Genomic DNA, 26,407 nt, shown 5'->3' with positions numbered 1-26,407 from the left:
TTTTTCGTACAAGGATGGGATTTGCTAACCATTCAGGATGATACACTTCCTTGATGAATCTAGCCACCAAAAGCTTTGCAATCTCCTCGCCGATGGACCTACACTTCTCCTCATCGAAGCAACATAGGCGCTGCTTTAACGGCTTGGAGCCTGGCCTAATCTTCAAGGCATGCTTGGTGACTTCCCTCAGAATTCCTAGCATGTCTGAGGGTTTGCACGCAAAGATATCTCTATTGGCGTAGAGGAAGTCGACGAGCGCTCTTTCCTATTTGGAGAAAAGCGTGGTGTCGATGCGCACCGCTTTGTCCTCAGAGCTGCTAAGGTCTATGAAGACCTCCTTGACACCCTCTGTGAGCTCAAAAGATTTGGTCCCTTGCTTGGAGTCAGGTGTTTCCTCAGTGGTCCCCTCCTTGATGACCGTGGGCTCCTCAGAGGCGATAATCGCCAAGGCATTCTCCCAACACTCAACTTCGCACTCGTAAGCACGCTGGAAGGAGGTGTCAATGGTGATGACCCCACGTGGGCCTGGCATCTGAGCTTTAGGTAAGTGTAGTTGGGGACAACCATGAACTTTGCACGTAGCATGGTCATCCTAGGATGGTGCGGTAGGTTCCATGGAACCCAACCACCTCAAAGGTGAGGGTCTCCATCCTATAGTTTGCTAAATCCTCAAAGGTGATAGGCAGGTCAATCTACCCAAGTGGTATGACATGTTTCCCTAGCATGATGCCATGGAAAGGCACCCTGGTCGGTCGGACACGTGACCGATTGATGCCCATGGCATCAAGCGTCTCGACGTACATAATGTTGAGGCCGCTGCCTCCATCCATCAGCACCTTGGTGAGCCACTTTGTGTCGATGATCGGGTCAACCATGAGCGGGTACCTTTCCTAGCTGTAGAATGCTCTCTAGGTGGTCAGATCAGTCAAAGGTGATGGTGGACTCCAACCACCTAGAGAAAAGATGGTGTGGCTGGCTCAGCCGCGTATACCTTACGAGGCGTGAGCTTTTGGCGACGCTTGGAGTCATAAGCCACCGCCCCTCCAAAGATCATGAGGCAGCCATCCAGTGTTAGAAAGCTGCCATCCTTCCCCTTGGCTTCATTCGCCACTGGCTTAGGCTTCTTCCTCTGGTCCCCCTTTTTTGGGTCGCTGGATAAGAAATGCTTCATGAGGGCGCAGTCCTTGTACAAGTGCTTGACGTGGAAGGCATGGTTTGGGCATGGCCCCTCGAGTAGCTTCTTGAAGTGGTCAGGAGCACCCTCGGTGGGTGCTCGGCTGTCTTTCCACTCTACAGCGCCCACGAGCGAGCCTCTATGTTGCTGCTTGTTCTTCTTCTTGTTTGGACGGTTAGAGGGGCCCTCGCTGGCTTGCTTGTCCCATTCCACCTCGCTTTGCCTTTGGGGTGGTTGAAAATTGCTCCAACTGCCTCCTCGCGTGAGGCATGGCTGGTCATGATGTTGAGGAGCTCCTTGGTGGTTGAGGGCCCTTGCATCCTAGATTATGGACTAGGGACTCATAGGTGGTCCCAGACAGGAAGGCTCTGATGATGCCAGCATCGGCGATGTTGGGCAACTCATTGCATTGCATGGAGAAGTGTCGGATGTACTCGCAGAGAGTTTCCCTAGACTTCTATTAGCAATTCTTTAGATCCTAGGGGTTCCTCAAGCACGCATAGGTGCTAGGGAAATTTCCCACAAAGATCTCCTTCAAGTCCGCCCAGCTTTGAATCCGGTTAGGCAGAAGGTGCTCCAGCCAAGTTCGAGCCGAATCAGCTAGGAACAAGGGGAGGTTGCGGATAATGAAGGAATCACTATCCACACCACTGGCTTGACAAGCAAGCCAGTAATCCTTGAGCCATGGGCTAGGGTTTGTTTTCCTAGAGTATTTTAGGATGTTTGCCGGTGGTCGATACCGTGGCGGGAAAGCCACATTGAGGATGTGCTGGCAGAAAGCCTAGGGCCTCAATAGATCAGGGATTGGGCTCTAGTTCTCGCCACTATCATAGTGTCCGCCACGATGAGGGTGGTAGCGGCAGTCATCCTCCTCTCTCTTATCCCCCCGTATGCGCCTATGGGCATCTAGGGTGTTACATGCATCACGGTTGGGGCCAAGACGCTCATGCATCAGGACCATGGCAAGCCCTCTACTATTGCATTGCGCCTAGTGGATGGATACGTCCCAGCCATGTCGTCCCAAAGACACGTGCTAACTGGCATTGAGTTCACATCGCTGAGAAAGTGAGCTTTCCGCTAGCTGCACCGCCGTGCACTCGAGTAGCATGTAGATCTTTGAGTGTGGTGAGCTCCAAGAGCCCTCAAAGCAAGGCCACCTATGATAGCTATGTTCTAGCTTGCTCGGGTAAAGTGCAGGAGCCCTCCATCATCTTCGATGATCCTCCGGTTTACATTGTGGGCGATGGCGCGTGCATGGCCATTGTTTCTATGGCATTTGATCTCACACTAAAGCTCCCCACGCTCCTACTCTAGCTAGAGTCATGCATCCTCGATCTCCTTATGTCGTGCCCTCATCTGCTCTACCCGCAGGCGAGGTAGGGCCCCTACAGCCCCCTTAACATCATCATCGGGTTCATTCACAAGAGTAGTCCCTCCCTCGTGGTGCTTTTGACATGCCCCTTAGGGGTGCCTGCCATGAAGCATTCTCATGAGGGATAATGGCTTCTCCTATAGGAGTAAGAATCAGAGATCGTCTCCAAATCTCCCGCGAGATGGTCGTGGAAAGATTCCGCGACATAGTCCATCATACCCATGAATTTGGTGTCCATGGGAGATAGGTGCATGTGCTACGCCTCGAGGTGACCAATGGTCCTTGCGGCATTGCATAGATCAAACAGGAATGTTGTCGAGGTGCTCCGGGTGAGGTAATTCAGGGAGAGCGGTTCCCTTTTGGCAAGTAGCACCATGACATTGGCGGATGAGAAGGTGAGGCAGTGTAGGTCCTCCTAGGATGGTTGGTGTCCTAGGAAGGCATCGAACTGGTGCTCTAGCCTCCCATAATCGAAGCTGAGGAGCTGGTCGCTCCTAGCAGCATGTGCCTCTAGGGCATGCAGCCGCAACTCCTCGAGGGCCTCAACGGTTGCGTCGAGGCTAGTGGAGCGAAGAAGTTGGATGGGGTGAGAGCCCATGCTAGCTCTCCCTCTATGGTGATGAAGAAATCTAGGCTCCCAAAGCACACGTGTGTGCCAAGGACCCAACTCACGCCATGTTAAGCCATCCGTGGCCTATTGTGAACAACGAGACACGCAAAAGGCCCCTACCTGGTATGCCAACTGTCGGTGTTTTGAATCGCCGACTAGTAAATTTGTGTTTGTGTGTCTGGCCTGGATGGTGTGCTCGGAGGACACAAGGGTTTATACTGGTTCAGGTAGAATGTCCCTTAGGATCGGGCAAGACGGAGTCTGCACCCCCAGGGTTGGGCGACATGGGGCCCACACCCTCAAGGTTGGGCGATGTGGGGTCCTCACCCTCGAGGTCGGGCGAGTTGGAGCCCATACATTCTAGGTCAGGTGAGACCGAAATACGCTCTTGACCATTCGAGCGAGTTGGCATTTGTGGCCATCAGCTTTCTTCTTTCGAGTATCCCTAATACTGATACCCGATAATAATATGTAGAGTAAATTGCATGACTGGTCCTTAAAGTATTGGGCTGATTACATCTGGGTCCCAAACTATGAAATCAAACTCTTGGCTCCCTAATCTACTTAATTCGGCCCATCTAGGTCCTAAATAGCCTAGGCCACGTCAAGCAGCCGATGTGGCTATCCACGTGTGCAAGGGAGGCACGTGAGGCACATGTGACCCTCGGCAGCTGTTGGCTTTTTAGCCAAAAAGCCCTGCATGATCTCAACTTCTCCACCTCACTCCTTTCCATAACTCTCAGACCTCAATAAAGGGGAGAAGGGGCGGAGGGTGGCGACACCGGTGACTGGAGCTGTTCATGGAGGTGGCGTGGGCGGAGAGCGAGGATGACTCAACGGTTGCACCTAGAGAGCCCTCTAGGCATGGGCGTTGGGGGAGATGGCCACCAGATTGCATTAGAAAGGAGAGCCTATAGCTAAATACGATGAGTTGAAGAAACCCTATCTTGATCTGGACCCTCTATTGAGTTTTTGCTATGGATTTGTGGACATTGCGGTAGATTTAGGCCATTTTCATTTTAAAGTAGTTGATTTGTAGGCATGAATGGCAGTGTTCTAGGGTTCTTGGTATGGATGGGAAAATTTTTGAACTGAATATTGAAAATTGGTTGAAATGTAGGTCTAGGGTCTAACCAATTTAGTCTAGAGGTGCATCGTGGTGGTTTTTTTGTTGGTATTTAGGAGAGCCATGCCTACCTCGTTGAAAAAAATAACTAGTTTGATCAATGTGATGCTGATACTTGGTCACCCCATTGGATAATGGACTTTGTGGAAGAGTTAGGTTATGATAAGGAATCACATACACTAAAGGTGCATTGGTTATTGCCAGGGAAGATAATAACATATGGTTTGAGACTAATAGTGACACAATGGTCATGATGTATGTGATTGATATGGTGAGGAACCTAGTCATTAATCTTGATCATCATGATATGATTTGTTCTGGTATCAATTGGGATGACATTGTAGCAAATCCTGTCTATAGTTTGCCCAAGGTCTTTAGTCCTGTTAAGGTTATGACAGCTAAAAGGAAGGAAGGGGAGAAATTGCTAGTGTTTTACACAAACCTAAGGAAGGCCACTGAGTGGAACCAAGATCCAGTACATGATGGCATTAAGGCAGATGATAGTAATTTAGATGACTCAGACTTTAATAATAGTGATTATGAGATTAGATTTTCTAATGATGACCTATTTGCTGACAATGTCGATGCTGGTGTGTTTGATGAAGGGGAAACTGAGGGTTATAAAATGTTCAAATGGAAGAAGGCTACGGGCAGCAAACTCAAGAGGAAGCAATATATGACTATGTCAGTTGGAGATGAGCATGAATCAATAGAAGAGGAAGAGATTGACTTGGCAGATTCTGATGAAGGTAGCGATAGGAATAGGTTTAGGGAATTTTGGCAGGAAGATTTGTTGAATCCATCATTTAGAGTAGGGCAAGTATTTGGTACAGTTGAGCTTGTGAGGAAGGCTATTGAAAACATCTAGGCCCCTAGTTGGGTTTTAGTAATTAATGACAACACAAGATTACTATGACTAACATGTGTTTTGCAAAGGCAAATTGAGTTAGGTCATGGTAATGGTGATTGATTGGGCAATTATGGTTTTCATGCCCCTATCGAAGAAAATCATTTCGGTTTTCAAAGGATGGACGACAATGTTAAGTACCGACTAGTTCTAAGTGTCATTTGGTGTTGGAGAGACACTTAGAGTAGTATAGGACTTTGTTTTTTCTTTGGCCATACTATTAAGGGGAGTATGAACTAGTAGCTTGACCTAGGTGGGTCTAATGGTTTAGGTGTGGTGCATACTTGTAAAACTTAGCACAAGGTAACTCAGGGATAGCCCAAAGATCAGTTGGAGTCAACTTCATTCACAAAGTTTTATGAATTAGAAGTGAATGGAATTAAGACAGAGTGACCGGACGCTGGTCCTTATGGTACCGGACGCATTAGGTCAGTTGCTTGGCACATGCGGCAGGAACAAAGGAGTGACCGAACACTGGCCCCTAGCCAAAACTGGACACATAAGTGCTGCTACAGTACCATAGAGGGTGCAGCACTCACGTAGGACCAGACGCTGAGGACGTTGTGACCTGATGCACTGGAGGTCGCGTTCGGTCGACAACAAAAAGCATCTAGAGAAGGAAATAGTTGACCAGACACATCAGGTAGGTGGTGATCGGACACCGATCAGAGTCCGGTCTCTATATTGGTCTGCTGACTATACTAACGTCATGTAGCCATTAGCTACTGACCGAACATGTCCGGTCACTTTGACCTGAGCGTCCGGTCACCCCAAAAATGCTGAGTTGGAGCCCAACGGGTATGTTTTGAAGTGGAGAGGATAAATACTTCTACTCGTCCAACTTAGCTCTCTTGCCCATTTGTTTAGCTAGAAAACACCTTTGGAGTGCTAAGAGAGTGCAAGAGCCTAGTGAGGTGATTGGGATTTGAGAATCTAAGATTAAGGACCTCATTAGTGTATAGGGAGTAGCAAGTGTGCATCCACCTCTTTCATTAGACTTGTCTTTGTCAAGTGAGAGTTTGTGCTTGTTACTCTTAGTGATCACCATCACCTAGATGGTGATGTGGTGATTGGAAGCTTGGTGATCATCCGGCGGAGCTTGTGGATGACCCAAGTCATGGTGTGAACGGTTGTGGGTGATTTACCATGACAGAGTGTCGAAGAATCAGCCCGTAGAGAGCACTTGATCCTTGCACGGATTAGGGGGAGCTACACCCTTAGTGCGGGTGCTCCAATGTGGACTAGTGGGGAGTGGTGACTCTCTGATACCTTAGAAAAACATCACCGCGTTCCTCTCCCTCTCTTTATTTTGAGCATTTACATTTTAGCAATTCAATTTATGTCTTTACATTTTTAGAATTGTCATACTAGAGTAGGATTAGAATCTAGGGTGCAAAACTTTTGTGCGATAAAACAATAGAAACACTTATAGGCACAAGGGGTGAACTGGGCTAAGTGTAGGGCTTAATTATTGCAAGAAATTTAGAATTAGCCTAGTTCACCCCCCTCTTGGGCATCTTGATCCTTTCAGCCATCACAGAGTATAGCCTTAGGAATAGGGTAGAGATCAAAATGCCTAGAAATGATAGGAAGAGAGTCAAGGCTCATTGTGCTGAAGGTTATCCATGGAACTTCTATGCATCCATGGATAGTAGGACAAATTATTTTCTAGTGAAGACATACAATGGCCATCACAACTGCCAGAAAAAGTGGATGATAAGACTTGTACCTCCAAATGGTGTGTAGAGAAGTACTTAGAAACATTTAGGGCAGACAACAAGATGACCCTACCTAACTTTGCAAGAACTGTTCAAAAGGAATGGAACCTTACTCTATCTAGAACCAAGCTATGGAGAGCAAAAAAATTGCATTGCAGACTATATATGGTGATGAGTTGAAGTAGTACTCTCAGTTGTGGATTATGAACAAGAGTTAAGAAGGTCCAATCTTGGTTGTAGCTTCTATCTTAATCTACAGAAGGGGCATTTAGTAGTTGTTACTTATCACTTGATGCTTGCAAAAGAGGTTTCTTAAGTGGATGTAGACCAATCATCTTTTTGGATGGATGCCACCTAAAGACAGTTTGGAGGGCAGTTGCTTACTGTTGTAGGGATGGATCCAAATGACTGTATCTTCCCAATTGCTTTTGCAGTGGTGAACTCTTGTCCTGGAAATGGTTTCTGCAAAGCCTGAAAGATGACCTCCGCATTGACAACACACTCCCATGCACTATCATGATAGACAAGCAAAAAGTATAATAACATTTGCATAAAATTTTTTGCATAATCATTGACTAATAACATTTGCATGTTTGTTCACTAACACATTACCATCGCATTTTTGTAGGGTCTTATCCTAGCTGTGGCACAAGTGTTCCTCGAGGCTGAGCATAGATTTTGTGTGAGGCAACTATACCAAAATTTCCAAGTCCATTTCAAAGGTGACAACCTCAAAAACCAGTTGTGGACATGTGCTAGGTCCACCTATGTGAGGCATTGGGAGAAGAACATGTAGACAATGAAGGAAATAGATGCAGCTGCCCACCAATGGTTGGAGCAAATGGCACCAAATACCTAGGTCAGAGCCTTTTTCAGCACTTTCCCAAAATGTGATGTGTTGCTTAATAACAACTATGAGGTCTTTAACAAGTATATCTTAGAGGCTAGCGAGCTACCCATCCTAAGTATGTTGGAGAGGATCAAAAACCAAATTATGACTAGACACTACAACAAACAAAAGGAAGCATAAAACTTTGTTGGAACTGTTTGCCCAAAGATAAGGAAAAAATGCTAAGAATGCTGAATTTGCCAATATTTGTTATGCCATGCCTGCTGGCCAGGGAGTATTCCAAGTGAAGTCGAAGGAAAACACATACATTGTTGATATTGTCAACAAGCAATGTGAGTGTAGGAGGTGGGATCTCACAAGTATTCCATGTTCCCATGCCATTTCCTGCTTGAGACATGAGAGGATACCTCCAGAGACAGTGATCCCTACATGTTACTCTATTGAAGCTTTTCCAACTACATATGCCTACAAGACTGTTGGACCTCCAGTTGCTCCACTAGTTTATGAGAAAAGGATTAGGAGGCCACCAAAGGCAAGGATGAAACAAGCATATGAGGTTCAAGGTAGAAATGGACCTAAGCTAACAGAGCATGGGTCCAAAATGCACTGCAATTGGTGCAAATCACCAGATCACAATGCGAGGACATGTGAATTGAAGAAGGCAGGCATCAGTCCAAGTGGCATTGAAGAAATACCTCCAATAGTTACTAATGACCATGGTGTATGTACTGTGTTATGTTCTGTTACACTAGACAGTCATCCCTTCAATTGTTAACATTATTGTTCTTGTAGGATGACATAGAGGCCGAGGCACCACCACCTTTTGATTACCTAATGCAAGAAGAGATGACACATGAAACAATGCTTTCATAGATGCTTTCTTAGATTTGTGTGATTTCAATTTTACTCTATTGTTTGCATGACCAATTTTACTCTACTAATCTCAATCTGCATTTTTCTTGCCACCTGTAGCCCACTCAATGCAGCAACCTAAATCAGCAGTTGGGACCCTTGCTAGACTCTACCTTCATTCAGTCCAACCAACCAACTACAAGACCAGTAGTTATCACTACTGCAACTAAAGCAGGCAGGGCAAGAGTGAACAAGAAGAAAGTAACTACTGCCGACAAGAGCAAAGAAGCTAGACAAGGTGGAGGGAAGAAGGTCAAGAAGACTGGAGGAGTTCAAGGGAAGAAGACCACAGCTGAAAATGTTGCATGAAACTGTGGACATGCAAACCTGACTTTTGTGATTGGAATAGGAAAGCGATATAGTTGCATTTTGTTGATAGCAACATGCAATAGGGTAGCAGTATAGTTGCTTTTGTGGATAGCAACATCTTTTGTAATGCATAAACACTAGTATGCATGCCAAAAGTCTAGACATCTTGTATAGGGATGCCTACACTGAACTGTAGCTATCCAAGTGTAGATGGTTGTATGCATGTGATGCAATGCCATTGTCTTAGGCTACAAACTTCATGACTGGATGAACAACTTTGGTTGCTAAGCATCACAATGCAGTTTGCATAAGTGAAATGTGTTCTTCTGAAATTGCAGCCACAAATACTATAAATTGCAGTCAGATAACATACATGATCAATACCCTACCAGTTCTTATATGAAAATATTACAAGTTCACACAGAAACAAAAGCATTCCTACTCCCGAAACCTACTTCATATTCATCATTCACTTCTTCATCTGAACAAACACCAGCATCAGCTGCACAACTACAATTACCAAGCACATACAGAGAATACATTTCAAGAGCCCTCCAATATCATATCCTATATTGACCAAAGTTCTAAGCTATACTTCAACAGTTGTGGCATGCTCTACTTCAACAACTGTGGCATCTCCATTTCCCAGGTCGACATTCTTCTCCAAAAGGCTCTCACTAACTTCATCAGATTGCATCCTAGCTGGCTTTTCTTTTGCTACTTCTGTCTCCAAGTGGTTGATGTATCCTGCCTCCCAAAGAAAAAATGGGCAACCAGTTACATCCTTCTACAGATTCATCAAACAGACAAAGCACACATATTGAAAACTTGGACTCTAATACTCGGATTTGGAATGAACTCAAACTGGCAAACCTAACTTACATTGTGATATGGGCAGGTGTAGAAGATCTGATACAAGGACCATGGCTGCTTCGAACGGCACTTTACTACCTTATGACGATAGCACTTTGGGCATGTAATCAGTCGCGGCTCATCACCGTGCCTCCTGGTCGCCGCCACCGAGCTCGATTCGGCGGCCATCTCCCCCACCGCCCGCGCCTAGAGGGCCCTCAAGGGAAGGCCGTTGGGTCGTACTCGCTCTCTGCCAGCGCCATCTTCGCGAATGACACTAGTCACCGGCGTTGCCACGCTTCGCCCCTTTTCCCCCTTTCGTCAAGGTCTGAGAGAAAGGAAAGGAGTGAGTGAGAGAAGATGAGATTGTCCGGGGGCCTTCTTGCTAAAAATTCAGCAGCTGCCGAGGGTCACGTGTGCCTCACGTGCCTCTCCTGCGTACGTGGGCAGCCACGTGGGCTGTTTAGGACCTAGATGGGCCGAATTAAGTAGATTAGGGAGCTAAGAGTGCGATTTCGTGGTTTGAGGACCCAGACGAAATCAACTCAATACTTTAAGGACGTACCGGCCGTGCAATTTACTCTAATATGTATGAGTTTGGATGGACATGAAAATCGTAAAGCTTGACGAATCTAAAGCTATGGAGGTCACCACCTTTTCTTACGAAACCATATCAGTTTGACACAATGTCGAGATATGTATTATTGATTATTTAGGCATGAGATGTCTTTAAATGAAAAGATGTCATACTGCAAGGTTTTATATCTCATCAAGGTCTACATTTTTATATTAGTTTATCTCCATATATGTGGCCATATGAAAAGGTTTTGATTTGTGTAGATATATGAAGAACCTCTATAACCCGAGTACCCTCACCACACGGATAACTTGGTCTAACGCATCGTCCCTATGTCGTTGCATACTTATGTAGGGATGGATAGTTACATCAATGTACTGTTCCACCTACCCTAAGTATGGATCACAACACCCCTTTCTCACATCATGGGGGACACCCATGACACCAGATGCCCTATACAACATGGGAGAAAAACCTCTCCTCCCACGAAGAAACGAGCGGCACTAGCACACATCGCTACTCCTCGAGACCCGTGCCACATGGAAGATCTCTGTGTGTGTTTGTGTAACAGTATGCTACACAAAAACTTTTTCACAGCTCGTAGTGAACCACACATATACCAAGTCTCACCCATCTATTTTGTACACTCTAAATGTTCATGAGTACATGATGGCATCGTTCGCTTCGCTGAAAAAATAAGCCGAAACATTGTTCCGACTAATTTGTTGTGAGAAAAAAATATTGTTTCGACTGAAAAAACAAGCTAAAAAAGACGGATTACAAGAAAAGCGAACATGGCCCATAAGTAGATAGATTATAGTATATCACGTTTGAAAACGAAGAGAGAGAGAGCAAAGATGTACTCCCTCCATCCCATGTTAAGTGTAGTTTTGGCTTTGGACATGGAAATTAAGACCCCGTTCGGCCTACCTTATAATCCATACTATTCAGGGCATGTTTGGAACGCGGGAAAAATCTTCTGTTCCTATGTTTTTCCTATGAAATTGAACTGATTCATATGAAATTTCCTGTGAAATTCCCGCGTTTCAAACAGGCCCTCAGCTTGTTTTTCAGCCGGAACAGTATTTTTTTCTCACAATAATTCAACCAGAACAGTGTTTTTCAGCCTATTCAGCCAAGTTTTAGTAAGCCGAACGAGGCCTAAAGAGTGAAAAATGTATGGTTATAGAAAACAAGGAGAGAGAGAGATGTACTGAGAAAAGAGAAAGATATACATTGAAAAGTGAGAATAAAAGGTACAGTTTAGACAAGTATATAAGGCAAGGGTAGGGTTTGCGTCTATGTCTTCATAAAGGTGAGTGTGCGTATGTGTTGAGCGTCTGTGCGGTGTAATTCGAAAAAAAAATAACCCTTGTTATGGGACCGCAGGAGTAGGTACTAAACATGAAAAAAAAGATGACCCTTGTTAATTATCTAGCAAACTCCAAACAAGACAAAAAAAAACACTTGGAGCGGCCTTCCATTTTGTATACGCGTCCTATGTTCCACACTTGCACTTGTCCTGCTGTCCATCATATATTTGGCGTGAAAATTGCAAAGAAAATGACCGCCAAACGTTCTTTACTATTTTTCTTCGAGTGGTACAGTGCAATTTTCTTTGAAGTGTGGTTTGCTGTTGTGGACATCTGTTATCTGCAGTCCACACAATACAGGTATAAAGATGCTTCAGCTACAAGCCATGGAGTAGCTGGATATGAAAGTTACCGAGAACACGACTCCGCCAGCGCCAGTGGCCATGGCTCTGTTTAGTTGCACTTTATTTTACAATTTTTTTCAAGATTTCCTGTCATATCGAATATTTGACGCATGCATGAAACATTAAATATAAATAAAAAATAAAACTAATTACACAGTTTAGACGAAATTCACGAGACGAATCTTTTAAGCCTAATTAGACTATGATTGGACACTAATTGTCAAATAACAACGAAAGTGCTACAGTACCATTTCGCCAAAAATTTCGCCAACTAAACACTACCCTAATGTACTTAGAGGGTGTTTAGTTCCATGAACTAAATTTTAGTCCATGTCACATCGGACGTTCGGATGCTATTTAGGAGAACTAAATATGAGTTAATTATAAAACTAATTACATAGATGGAGACTAATTTACGAGACGAATTTATTAAGCCTAATTAATCCGCCATTAGCACATATTTACTGTAGCACCACATTGTCAAATCATGGACTAATTAGACTTAAAAAAATTCGTCTCGCAAATTAGCCACAATCTGTGCAATTAGTTATTTTTTTCGTCTATATTTAATACTTCATGTATGTGTTTAAACATCCGATGAGACAGGAACCCCGCGCGGAACGGCGCCGGTGTGCCCGTCGCCGTCAAGAAGCTCAACCCCGAGAGCTTGCAGGGCGTGCAGGAATGGCAGGTGAAAAACGCTTTCTGGTCAAGCCATTGCTTTCTAAACTTTCTGATGACTGCAGCTCCGCACATTTTCTTGTTAAAATCGAGCAGGATAGGACGGAAAAGAAGTGAGGAGACTTTAGGCATCGTCGAACCCTTGTCCGCGAAGCATAGGTCATGTCATTATCGTTCGTTCTTGGTTCTAGACGACGCTGCCACCGTGTTCACATGCCCATAATTTCCTTTCAATACAGCATAATTCTCATCTGCTGTGCACTTCTCCGTTTTTTTAAATTCCTCTCAAATCGCTGGCAAATGCTACGCCAGTCGCCACGTTCACACGACAAACGCAACAAGAAACTCCAGTTCACATTGGTGGTTGAAACTCGAGTAGGCATGATGCGCGCTTAGTGGCCGCCACGACGTCTGCAGCTCGTTCGCCTGGCTGTGCCGGATCGTGGATTATTTACTACTGGCTGGTTTGGTATGAGAGAAAAATACTGTTTTAGCTTATAATCCACGATCGTATACGATTGTTTACGGCCTACCGAACATGCTGCTGATTGTTTGTTATTGTTTTTTTTCTGCTAATAATGTGATTGGTGATTACTTGTATGCAGTCTGAGGTGAATTTCCTCGGGAGGCTTTCGCATCCCAATCTGGTGAGGCTGCTGGGGTACTGCTGGGAGGACAAGGAGCTCCTGCTGGTGTACGAGTACATGGCCAAGGGCAACCTGGAGAACCACCTCTTCAGAAGCGAGCCACGCAGTAAGTTTTTTACATCATCTTCTTTCTGATGCCCGAGTTGACTTCAGATCGGTCGCGGTGGTCTCTGGGACTGTAGTTTTGTAACGGAGATCACAGGGTCTAAATTGAGATCGTTGCACGTTATTGTGCTGCGGCATCTGTCTCTCAATTAAGAAAGAAAGAGAGTTTATTTACAGAAAATGCCATTGGCACAAAACCTCAAAAGACACCGAGTAAAGTAAATCACACAGCATATATGTCCTGAAGGATAGATACAAGATCTAAGTTAGGTCGTTGAAGACCCGGTAGGTAGTCTAGTCACATTTTTAATGAAAGCACGCGGAGGCCACGGTTTGTCAGTAAAAACATGCATCCGGTTGGTATGGATTATTTACTGTTTATGCTGAAAAATATTATTCATACTAAAACGTTGTGAGAAAAAAATATTGCTCCGGCTGAAAAAATAAGCCGAACAAGCTTCTTTCCCCGTCGAACACATTAACAAGTGTTCCTGGTGTGCCATCGAATTAACCACACGTCCACACGGTCGTTAACAAGTGTTGCCTGTGCAAGCAGAGAGCGGAGGAGCCGTGCAGCCGCTGCCGTGGAGCCTCCGGCTGCGCATCGCGATCGGCGCCGCGCGCGGGCTGGCCTTCCTCCACTCATCGGAGAAGCACGTCATCTACAGGGACTTCAAGGCCTCCAACATCCTCCTGGACACGGTACGCTGATCTCGCTGCCCCGCTCCTGGCGCACGCGCCGCGCCGCCGCCGTCTAATAGCTCCCCTCTCCCTCCCACCCCCAGCACTTCAACGCCAAGCTCTCCGACTTCGGGCTCGCCAAGGACGGCCCCGCCGGCGGCAGCAGCCACGTCACCACCCGCGTCATGGGAACCTACGGGTACGCGGCCCCGGAGTACGTCGCCACAGGCCACCTGTACGTGAAGAGCGACGTGTACGGCTTCGGCGTGGTGCTGCTGGAGATCCTGACGGGGCTGCGCGCGCTGGACACGGACCGGCCGACGGCGCAGCACAACCTAGTGGACTGGGCCAAGCCCTACCTGGCGGACCGCAGGAAGCTGGCGCGGCTGGTGGACCCCCGGCTCGAGGGGCAGTACCCGTCGCGGGGCGCGCAGCGCGCGGCGCAGCTCACGCTGCGGTGCCTCGCCGCCGACCACAAGAACCGGCCCTCCATGCGGGAGGTCGTCGCTGTGCTCGAGGAGATCGAGTCCATGTCGTCCAGCAGGGCGGCGGCGAGGCTGGATGGCTCGGCGTCCCCGCGGCCCACGACGGCGCGGAACGGGCACAGCCAGCGCCCCGGGTCGGGGTCCAGCTTGGACTGGGCTGGCCCGGCTCCGGCTGGCGGCCACAGTGCCCACCCGTCTGCTAGAGTGACAAGATAGCCACTTCTAGAGTTTTGAGCTTGAGCGAAGCATTTTCTCTCCTGTTGAGCGCGCAAAGATCCAATGTAGAGACACGTCCTAATATAATACTTCCGGTCTCGTATTTGCGGTGTACAGTACCCCCATCATGAACAGGACTGCAGGAGTGGAGCCTATTGCAACTGATGATAATCCATGGTAACCCGTTTTGGATTAATTAAACCAAGCGCATGAGGTCGTGTAATTGCATGTCATGTCTTTGGTACTAGACCAGATAAAAATTATCATTATGTGCATATGTTTCACCTGAGACGGGTGGTGTTTGCCAGGCCCCTCTTTGGAGGAGTTTTTTTTGGCCTTCAGCTTCACCGGCAAATTCACCGCAACACTACTGTTTCACACTGTAGCAGTGACTATTTTTCTCTCTCTACCATGGAATGAACTAGCAGTATGCATTGAGACGGGTGTTGCCACATAATTCATTTTTTCTTGGATCACTACCCACTGTCACTGATGCAAAAATACATCATGATTCATGAATTCAAAAAATACAAAAAAAAAGAGGAGAATGCTATTTTGCAAATAAAACAAGACATTGCAACAAAGTATTTTTGGGGTTTTAGAAAAATAACATGGTTTTGTGAAATACTTTGGTTTTAGAGTGCCATGAAGTGTTTGGATGCAACCAACTTTATGGTAGAATTGCTGAAACTGTGGTCTTTATGGAGTTTTAAAAACTCCATTCTAGACCTCTTTTTTCTAAACCACGGTTTTGCTCATCAATGGTTTTCTAAAACTATAGTTTCTTATACTATGGTTTCTTAATACATCATCCAAACAAGGCCTAAGACTCTGATTGTTTGTGCTTTTGATTGTTTTTAGACTACTATCTTTTTTACTTTTTTAAAATCAAACATCTCTTATAAGCCAAAAGCATCGAAAGATTTAAAAGATAAGGTCCAAAAGCTCAGGAAGCTTAAACTAAAAGACCCTAACATATCGAGCCAGACTTTTTTCAGCCTGCACGGCAGCGATGACGGTGGAATTTCCATTTATTCGGTGTCAGCTGAGAAATAGGTGTTCAGTCTGGACTTCTGAAATCCAACAAACTCACTTCAGCCCTTGTTTAGGGCGCGTTTAGATCAAAAAAATTTTGGGTTTTGGCTATTGTAGCATTTTTCGTTGTTATTTGGTAATTAGTGTCTAATTATAGACTAATTAGGTTCGAAAGTTTCGTCTCGCGATTTCTCGGTGAACTGTGTAATTAGTTTTTTTTTTCGTCTACATTTAGTACTCCATGCATGTGCCGCAAGATTCGATGTGACGGATACTGCGCAAAAATTTTTGGTTTTTGGGTGGAACTAAACGGGGCCTTAGTTACCCCAAAATCTAAACTTTGGCACTATGCAAAAAGAAGATTCCCTGTCACATTAAACTTACAGTACATGCATGGAGTACTAAATGTTGACGAAATCAAAAACTAATTGCACAGTTTGGTTGTACTTTGCGAGACGAACGTTTTGAGTCTAATTAGTCAACGATTGAACAATTATTACCAAATACAAACAAAATGCTACAATTCGCTACAGTGTTGTACAATTCCGGCGGCGCCAATTCGACCGGCAACTAAACTGGGCCTCAGTCGTCGTCGTTTGTCAGACCACAGGGCCACAGCAGCACAAATCACAAATGCTCATCAGGTTTCTGTATGGAACAATATACAAATCTATGCCGGTACTATTTTAATTACCTCAGAGTATCTTATTATCACAATGATCAAATCAATGAGTACAAATGGATAATCTTGGTACAGTCGAACCTTTTATTATCGTTGCAGTCTTGCAGATTGAGTTCCAGATAAATGATACTAGTACTATGCAACACGCATCTATTTCAGGGTCCTAGCTTCAGTTCACAATTCACACTCAATTTGCAACAATGTATCGAGAGACCCAAATCTGAAAGGAAACATTCCGCTCGGAAGTTCAATCCAACTTGCAAAGCAATGTTCCAGCTGATGTCAACCAAAAAGAACTGGTAACTTCCCACTCATGGTCCTACAACTTCATTACACGCCCCACATACACCGTGTTGCCTGCAACTGAGGTAAGGATAAGACAATGGTGATCTGCCTAGCACAACACAACCAGACCAGATCCGGATCACTACAAATGTGAAGAAGTATGGGTCTCAAGGGGTTAAAAGCCAAAGACAAAGTTGTAACGTTTTCAAGTCGTCACTTCTTTTGCTTCTTTCCGGGTTTAGTCTTGATAACCTCGTCAATGTACAGGATCCCCTTCCCCTTGTACACCTCTGGAGGTTTACAGCTCCGGACAGCGCCGGCGAACTGGTGCACCCTGTCCTTATCGATGCCGGTGCAGCAGATTATGTTGGGTTTGAAGCAGAAGGCACGGACAGCTGGGGGAGCGGTGAACTGCACCTCATGGCTGAATCCCAGTTTCAGGAACAGCTCACGGCCTTGGCTCTCTGACCTCGCTTTGAAGCCGACCCCAACGAGCTTCAGGAAACGGAAAAATTTCGCTTCCATTGACGATAAATAAGGAGATCTTCCAACAGCAATACTTTGGGAGCCGAGTTATCTTTGACACAAACAGAAAGAAGAGCAAAAGTTTCTCATCAGAACAGTGGAAATTCAAGTGCAATTAAGAGTAAATTTTGTGTGCTTGACTAAATTATCTAGATAATACCACACCAAACTGAATATCAAATCAGGTACGCCACATAGCATTTATCCCACTTTGTGGGTTATTATAGTGCAACGTCCATAACTGTTACTCAAATAGCAAACACTTTATAAGGCTTCCACAAGGCAAGAAAGGGTGATGACAGATGAATGACAATTGTGAGACCCTACTACAGAACCGTCATCCAATAATCCAAGGTGCCAAAGGAAGACAGCTGAAGCTGTAGTTATACCAAATAAGGGTCAATAGCATTGAATTCTCTAAGTTAGTCAGCCAAGTAACACTCTTGTAATAGAATGGTAGCTCTAAAATGGTTCTAAGTTCAGACTGACACAGGAATGTTTTTATGCATGTGCAAATGTGCAAAACAGAAGCTCCGCATGACAGCTGATACAAGGATTATTGGATGGCTGTTATGCTGGACCTCAACAAAAGCTCCGCAAAACAGAATCGCACCTAAAAATTGCTTCTGCTTTATGCTGGCTGTGGCATCACATTTCAATAGGATTAGGACAAATCTAAGATAGAGTATTTCAAAATGAGATCTCTGACTTGAGAGTTTTAAAAACTGCTTCTGCGTTATTGCTGGCTGCAGCATCTAACATTTAAATAGGATTAGGAAAACTCTAGATAGAGTATTTCAAAATGAGATCTCTTTTCAATTACATATATCCCTGCTTTTGCTAATGTAAGATTGGAGGATAATAACCACTACACAGTTCAAATAAAAAACAGCAAGTCTGTTATACCTCAATCTTTGGATTAAACCCTATGTAACCGACCATTCTTTTCTTCTCAATTTCTTTCGATGTACTCAGAAGGGCGGGCCTAGTGCAAGCGGTAGAGTCTTACCGCCTGTGACCGGAAGGTCCCGGGTTCGAGTCGCGGTCTCCTCGCATTGCACAGGCGAGGGTAAGGCTTGCCACTAACACCCTTCCCCAGACCTCGCATAGAGCAGGAGCTCTCTGCACTGGGTACACCCTTTTTTTCTTTCGATGTACTCACTCCTCATACCTACTATGTTAAATTCAATTGCAATCCTCAGTAAACCTTAGACTATCATGTGATCATCCTTTCTGTACTCCAAAACAACTCAATTTTTTTGCTGTCTCGAGGACAACTCAAAACTTTTGCTACAGCTTGCAGACCTACTCTGATTGGTATGACCATAACAAAGCAAAGAAGAAGCAACAATGAAGCAAAGGCTATTATTCAGGTAGATATAATATCTCTTTTATTGGAAAGACTAATTGACTGTTAGCTTTATACTTGCCTCATTTTTTTTATCAGAAATGTTCCTAACCAAAATACTGAAATAGTGCTCATCGGCAATGAATGCCTGACAATTTTCTCCATCATAATTACTTACCATGTCTGTACGTTATAATATGTTAGCCTAACCTACATCTGTACTACGACTTTGTTTCTGTAGAAGCATACATGCAAGGATAATGGCAAACAATGTTGATTATACTATGAAAAAATATATTAACATCAATTGCTGATTATTAACAATGTGCTCAGCACCTTGCTCTTCAAGCTAAAACTCAGAATCTTGCTGTCTTCAGTATTAATTCACCTACACGTCATGATATAGTCTGATGTCTTGCATATACTCAAAGGATTTATTTTCTTGATGGGTTTTTACTCAAAAGTTTCAACACAACATACTATTATCTTTAACCTGTGTACACATGGTATGTTTTAGAATCCAGAGGTACCAAAAGCTACATTTCTTCTTATATATATAGCCTAGCAATCTATTTTTTAATAGGGGATGTTTTCATCTTAATTTAGGAATCTTTTATGCAGACAATTTCATTGCAAACTGAAGACCTAGCTTTCAAGTTACAATTCTCTACTACATACATGAAAACAATCCTTGCTCTTTTGCTGAAAAAATACATAGTATATAATATCATATAGTAGATTGACCAAGAGCTAAAGAACTCCTAACAAAAACTAGACCCTTATCCAATCTACTAAAACTTGATTTGTAGTTAAGAGCATTTTGGTAAAAAATTATAATGCAGCTACCCACAGCTACATAGAGATCGTGCCCAGGGAAAAATCTTTATGGAAGACTTATTAGTTATTACCATCTCTCTGACTGCTGCTTATTAACAATTTAACACTTGGTATAGAGAGCTTAAAAATCTAGATAATGCGCTAGATTAAATTCTGACCATATTAGGCAATGTGGTGTCATCATCGTTAATTAACCTGATGATAAATCAATGGGAAGTACAAAGAATCAGTGGCCATATCTCCTTCAGATTGAATAGTCTACATCTACATTTGAAAGGGCCAAACACACAAATCTAATCCATTAGAGAACTTTTCTTTAATTAAAAAAAATGCAACATCTCCGGATCATCAAGACAAACAAAATTAGGCATGGGTAAAAGTGTATTGGACAATTTAATCTCACGCAAAAGCAACAAAGAGGAGAGAAATCAAGAGAAAATGAAACATATATCCACCAAACAGCTACTGTACCTGCCTTACTTCTTAAATCCAGCCTCAACACAGGATTCCGTGAAGAGAATCTAATCAACGAGCTTTACTTTTGCCGGCCATAACCCTCAAGACGCCCCTAAACAAGGTGTATATCAGAGAGCTCGCCCTCGCTAGTCGCTACGGCTACAACGACCACAGATACCAACGGTGCTGGAGTAGAAAGACCACACAAGCTGATTTGCACAGCGCAAGAAAGATATTATCTCCGTCGACAGAACAGTAGTGGACTCAATATATCATATCGGCACATAACACTGGCCCGGCTACAAACGTTGGAGCGCGGCTTGCCGCGCCTAGCTTTCTAGCTTACCTGGAAATCCTACCTTTGCCAAACCAAATTCCGTCAGGTCTTGACAGCAGGTGCGGATCCAGTAAAAGGACATGGGTCTACACATGTATAGGTATAGCAGATAATTTTTGGGAAAAAAAAAACGAAGGTAAGGCATCAATAAAAAAAACCAAACAGCTATCTTAGGGTTTGGGTGCTCGGTTTCTAACAGCAGGATGGGAAGAAAAGGGGTGGAATACCTGGTGAGTGCTCGTTGCCGGCGATGGGAGGAGCTACGAAGACCTCGGCACCTAGCGTAGGGCGGCGGCGGCGGCGGTAGCCCAATCGTCCGTCGTCGCAGAGGGGCGAGACCCCGAGACTCCGAGAGAGTGCACGCGGGCTGAAGGCTGCGGCGGTAGCCCATTCCGCAGTCCGGGCTCTGGGATTGGTTGTTGGGTCGAGGGGAAGCGGCGGAGGCGCGGAGCGCCCGCACGGGGCTTCTCCTGGGCCGCCCCTTTTCCACGCAGTTCTTTTTTTCTTTCTCATTTCTTTCTTTCTTTCTCCTCTTTTTTTCCAATTTTTAATTCATCCTGATTTCATATTTATTCTTTTCATTAGGGACGCAGCCATCTAAAACCAATATTTCACTAGCCATTGGCAGCGCTAACCAATATTTCTTTCTTTCCTTTTTCCCATGGTAGCACCCATCTAAACTGTCAAACACAAACGATGCAACAACACTGACTATTGGTGCAGTTAGATTTGAATTCGAGACCTCAAGCTAATATCAGTGTCATCCTAAACGGTAAATGGTAAATAGTTGGTCACCCTTTGTTTAGCGTTTAAGCCACTTAGATGGTGTCTAAGTAGGGTTAAACGGCCTAAAAGGTTTTGAATAATAACACTAAAATATACATGTTTATGTACGCAAATTTTAAATATGGTAGAAAGTATACGCATTTAAGCAGGTAAAAAATAAATATTCTACCAAAAAAATTTGGAAGAAAACTAGATCCCACTTGACCTCATATACTACAATGTCAATTAGTTGGGTGCCAAATGTGGTAGTTGTAACCCTACTATTAACTAAATGATGAATTAAATGGTTGTTTAGCACAAATCATGTTACTTGATTCTGTTTAGACCGTTTAAACAGTTTTTAACAACAGTTTAGGACTTAAATGACACAGGTGGCTTTTGTTTACCATTTAAACGTTGGACTAAACAGCCGTTTAGGCAAACATTGGCTAATACCATACTGAGTTGCATATACCCATCCGTAAGCCAAAATTTTAAGATGACAATTAACTTATACTTTTAGCAGTTAGCAAACTGCATTCCATGGACAACAGATTGTTCTACTTTTTTGCACTCAAGGATTCATCTATATTAACATCAGCAACAAGCAAAATAACATACAATGATACGAAACTCAATGCCCCTCGTTTGCATACCACCACCAAAAAGTGCACTTCGCCTATAAAAAAAACTTGCTGCTACATATATCTACTCTGATGGACGCCGATGAGAGCTTCGCCTAAACTACATCGACGAGCCATGGTCAGTTAAACTCAGAAGTTAGGATTTGTCCACCAAAAAATTCTATGTGAGCAGCATTTGCCCAGTATGTTCTGCGTCAATGCCTCCCAATGAGGACATGCTCATACTGTTACATTCTTGTTCACTATGAAACTTTGGCACTCTCTCTGGATGACCTTTCCTCTTCGGCATGTCTCAGGGTCTGCTCGAATGCTTGCAGCGAATTGGAGGTGAAGCTTTCTAGGGCTTGGACAACACGCTGCAAGCTACTCTGCAAACTGCTTGCGTCAAGAAGATGTTCCTGGTATGTTTGCGCGCTTGGAAGGCGGCTGTGCTGGCCTGGTACCAGTGCCAACTTCCTGTTCAGCATATCTGCCTCCTTGTTGATCTCCACAGTCTTCTTTTCCAGTATTTTGTTCCATCTTTCTCTTTCCCGTGTAGCAACCATCTGCTCCGTTTGTTCAACATTTTGTTTCTCCAACAGCTTGCGCACACTGGACACAAGAGCTTGCATAGAGGTAACCACTTCCTTCTCGGAGAACCGATCCATGGCTTGAGACCAGCTGTTGCAGATAACAAACACAAGGGGAGCACCCACCCTTCCAGGTGAATAGGGAGGAACTCCATCGACTGTCTCTTCAGTCTTGTAGTCAAGACAAAGTGATAGCCATCCATTCAACGCCTTGACGAAGCTCCTCTGTTCATTCACCCAGGAGGAAAAATTGACAATCCATTTCATCATCTCTAGTTCAAGATCTAATGCCAAGTCTCGACTCCTTCCGTCAGGGACAATTGAATCCAGGTTTTTTGCCTCTGAGATCACTTGACACTGTATCTGGTAGCAGTCCAACTTGTCTCGCCACATTCTCACAAACCTACAAAGAGGGACATCAGTCTTCTAATGTGTGCTAAATTCCATGGGAATATTAAATGCAAGATTCTTAGCAAATTAAAACTAACTAAAAGTTTTATTCCGATAAAAGCATACATGGCTCTCGATTTCGAGCACAGAATGTGTTAAAAAATTTATGTGTAGTTGCTTAAAACAACCTCATAGAAATGCAGGACTACTGGGGTTTTTTAAGAGAAGGACTACTGGGTTAGTGGGTTTGCTTCTACATTTGGTTGCTTCAAAAAACAATTTAATGCAGAGGCCAGAATAAAAATTCCTTTATCTAAAAAACTGGGGTTGCTTCTATACGATAACCTTATTTCTGCTATCATCGTGACATTGGTTTATAATGCTGTATATTCCAATCCAATTACCTACACAACTCGGACTATTACTTTCTGATAGAGCATCTATATGATTATACATACTAGATAAGCATATAACCAGTGTAAAGGAAGCAGACAGAGACCTAAAATGAAGCATCTGACAAAACACTTCAGAATGAAAGGAAAGAGCATACCCTTGGATTAAGGCATTAATTTGTGGCCACAATTCCTCGTCCCTTACTCTGTTTATCCTTTTGGAAACCTTGGTAATTACTCTTACAGATATTCTTAATTTTGCTGACAGCTTCCTGACCATATTTCGGGTTGTGTCAATCTTCTGAGCTTCTGCACCTTTCAGATCCAAGTACTTCAGCCGCTTTGCATTCTTCGCAAGCAGCAGGCGCATTTTCTCTTCAGCCTAAAAGAGGAAAAGAGCAAGAAAATAATTAACATGACATAAAAATTACAAAAGTCATGCATTGCAAGTGACAATGTAATATGTATAGGAAAGAACAATGGCATCATGCATTACTTATAAAGTTACAAACAAATCCACCATCAGAAAACAAACTAAAAAAATGATCTATAAAATACATCTTACATTAGCACTATTTTGGAACAAGTTTGATATTGAATACATACAATTTAATTCTGACCATTTTTTTTATTAGTCCCGAAAGGTACCTTACACGGTGTAAAGTCAATAAACTCTTTTCATAAACAAGAAGCACGATGGTACAAGATAGGCAGAACAGTTCTAAAATTACATGGTTGGGGAATGGGGATGTGTCTGTTTGATAGCGAGGAGGGGCCCCTGCATGCTGGGAGCATGTGATCAACCTTAAGGATTCAGTTGTTACACAAGATAAGACTATAAATAAAATGATTCACAGGGCTCTCTCCCAACTTCAGATAAGAGACTCTCTGTTAAGACTTGTCTCAGTGGCTCCGAGTGGAGATCATGGGACCACTATGGAGCAACAAATTAGCTTTCTGGCACTGTGCATATCAATTTCATGTATCACTCATTTGAGTTTATTACTGACAACAATGCACACATACCTTAACCTCATCATACAATTTCTTCTCCCACATATAGAGCTTCTCCAGTGTCAAAGACAGGCTTCTTCCTCCCAAAACCTTCTCACTTCCAACATCCAAGAGCTCGATGCCTCCAAGGTCAGAATGCGGCAAGGCAATTGCTGACACCATACTAGATGAAACTATATCCAAATACCAACAAGTCAGATCAAAGAATTGGGCATAAGCTATTCCAAAGACGTGCTGAGTACCGGAAGAAAACGCTCACCATGGTACACTGAGCTTCGGTGGTGGTACCTCCGCCTCCCGACCTCAAGAACTGGTGAAAGTGCCCTGACAGCGTCTGCAGCTCGGACAAACTGCGCCTTGATCTCCCCGGCAACGTCTGTAGTGTCAACGGCCCTCCGGGGTGCCGGAGCAGACGCTGCAGTGTTACGTTGCGCCGGCGCCAGGTGCCGCGCCACGTTACCCCCGTCAATGACTTCCTTATCGACGACAGAATTCTCCTCTTCGTCGACCTCGGCAATGCTGCTGCTGACGCCGCCGAGCGAGCTGCGTCGGCTGCGTGCGCCGCTCCCGGGCGCCGAGAACTCACCGGCCACCTGCTTGACGACGGCGTCGTCGTCCTCGAGCTCCGGGATGCCCTCTTCCTCCCGCACCTCTCGCGAGCTCCTGCTCGGCGTGTACGCCGCCGACGTGGCCCAACCAGCGCCGCCAGCATCGTAGCAGTAGTTGTCGTACACGTCGTAGTCGCCGAACACGTTGAAGAAGTCCCACGAGGTCGTCCTCGGCGGGGACGGCGGCGCGGCCGCCCTGCCTGCGGGCTCGCCGCCGTACGAGTAGTACCGCGTGTCCCCACCCGCCGCCGGCTCGACGGACCCGTAGTACACGCGCTCCGATGCCGCGGCGCGCTGCTCGACGACGGCTACCGAGGCCGGGGACGGGCGGCTCCGCGCGTAGTAGAGCCGCAGCGATCCCGGCGGGTACCCACCACCGTAAGGGGACGGCTCCGGCGCGTACCCGTAGCCGCCGTAGCCGTAATGCGGGAACGGGAGCGGGTGGTGGGGAAGCTGGTCGTAGCCGGCGGCGAGGCGGCGGCGAGGGGGCGAGGAGGTCACGGAGCCGGAGTCGGAGTCGGAGGACGGCGCGAAGTTGATGTGCGACGAGGAGTGCGGCGGCGAGGATGCGGCGGCGGGCGCGGGCGGCGCGTCCACGTCCTTGCGCGCGGCGGGCAGCGCGAGGCGCGGCTGGCCGGGGGCGGTCATGAGGAGGTGGAGCGCCGCGGCGACGGACGCGAGCGAGTCCGCCAGCGCGTCGTGCGTGTCGGCGAGCGCGTAGCGGTGGCGCACGGCCGCCGCGAGCAGGTCGGCGCGGCCCCGGCACAGCGCCACGGCCTCCTGCTCGTCCAGCTTGGACCCCTTGCACCCCATCGCTCGCCTCGCGCAAACCCGGAAACGCTCGGCCGAAAAAACTCACTCAAACCCTCGCGGCGCGGCGCGGCATGGCGGTCGGCGAAGGGGGAGAAACGAACGACGAGACGATGACGCCGCGAGCGAGCGAGAGCGAACCGATGCCGGGTGGGCTGCTGCAGATGATTATAACGCGCGGCTGCGGCTGTGGTGTTAATGGGAGAATCTTCTCTTGGGTTTGTTTGCACTCGCGCGCGGCCCTCGCCCTTTGTTTTCCAGGCTTGATGTGGCAGGCGGCTCTTGTTGGGCCTCGTTTAGATTGAAAAAAATTTCAAACCGATGAATAGTAACACTTTCGTCTTATTTAGTAAATATTGTCCGATCGTGGACCAACTAAGCTCAAAAGATTCATCTCGTGATTTCGAACTGTGCAATTAGTTTTTTTTTACCTACATTTAATGCTCCATGCAAACGGCTAAAAATTGATGTGATGGAGAGAGAGTGAAAAAACTTAGGAATTTGGAGGTGATCTAAACAAGGCCTTGCTTGCGGGGTGTGGGTGGGTGAGGGAGGGGGGACGGGGACGGACAGGAGGCGAGCACAACGGGGCAGGGAGGCTGCAACCCGAGGGCACCGGGGCCAAGGCCGCCTTCCTCTTTTGTCCGCTTCTCTTTGGAGGGACGTGCTCGCTGAGCAGCGACGACGGCACGCCCCCGCCTGGCCGCCCGAGCGAACGGAGAGAGAGAGAGGCCAGCAGGCTTGCGACTGCGGCGTCTGCATGTAGATGCA

General features: G+C 45.6%; 3 protein-coding genes across 4 annotated transcripts; 1 reads left to right on the top strand and 2 right to left on the bottom strand.

Annotated features, from left to right (window-relative positions):
* Positions 1-12,727: 12,727 nt before the first annotated feature.
* On the top strand, positions 12,728-15,209 carry LOC136467467 (probable serine/threonine-protein kinase PIX13). 2 transcript variants are annotated; one of them, XM_066466180.1, is made up of 5 exons: positions 12,728-12,815; positions 12,902-12,964; positions 13,411-13,558; positions 14,114-14,259; positions 14,343-15,206. In XM_066466180.1, exons 3-5 carry the CDS (start codon positions 13,510-13,512, stop codon positions 14,937-14,939), a joined length of 792 nt encoding a protein of 263 aa, XP_066322277.1. In that variant the 5' UTR covers positions 12,728-12,815; positions 12,902-12,964; positions 13,411-13,509; the 3' UTR covers positions 14,940-15,206. The 2 variants fall into 2 exon arrangements, with proteins under 2 accessions (XP_066322277.1, XP_066322276.1); XM_066466179.1 differs by lacking the exon at positions 12,902-12,964 and having other exon boundaries at positions 12,734-12,815; positions 14,343-15,209.
* A 1,945-nt stretch (positions 15,210-17,154) lies between these two features.
* Positions 17,155-17,466, bottom strand: LOC136465999 (large ribosomal subunit protein uL6m-like). Its single transcript, XM_066464520.1, has one exon. The coding sequence runs from the start codon at positions 17,464-17,466 to the stop codon at positions 17,155-17,157; it is 312 nt and encodes a 103-aa protein (XP_066320617.1).
* A 4,233-nt stretch (positions 17,467-21,699) lies between these two features.
* Positions 21,700-25,846, bottom strand: LOC136464084 (protein ALTERED PHOSPHATE STARVATION RESPONSE 1-like). Its single transcript, XM_066463043.1, has 4 exons — positions 24,478-25,846; positions 24,231-24,391; positions 23,363-23,586; positions 21,700-22,825 (listed from the first exon to the last, which is right to left on the bottom strand). The coding sequence occupies exons 1-4, from the start codon at positions 25,637-25,639 to the stop codon at positions 22,096-22,098; spliced, it is 2,277 nt and encodes a 758-aa protein (XP_066319140.1). The 5' UTR covers positions 25,640-25,846; the 3' UTR covers positions 21,700-22,095.
* Between the last annotated feature and the right edge of the window lie 561 nt (positions 25,847-26,407).

This window comes from Miscanthus floridulus, chromosome 7 (genome assembly GCF_019320115.1).
Source record: "Miscanthus floridulus cultivar M001 chromosome 7, ASM1932011v1, whole genome shotgun sequence".
NCBI classification, from domain to species: domain Eukaryota; kingdom Viridiplantae; phylum Streptophyta; class Magnoliopsida; order Poales; family Poaceae; genus Miscanthus; species Miscanthus floridulus.
Note: the sequence above shows the minus strand (reverse complement) of the source record. Positions and strands in the feature narration are given on the sequence as shown.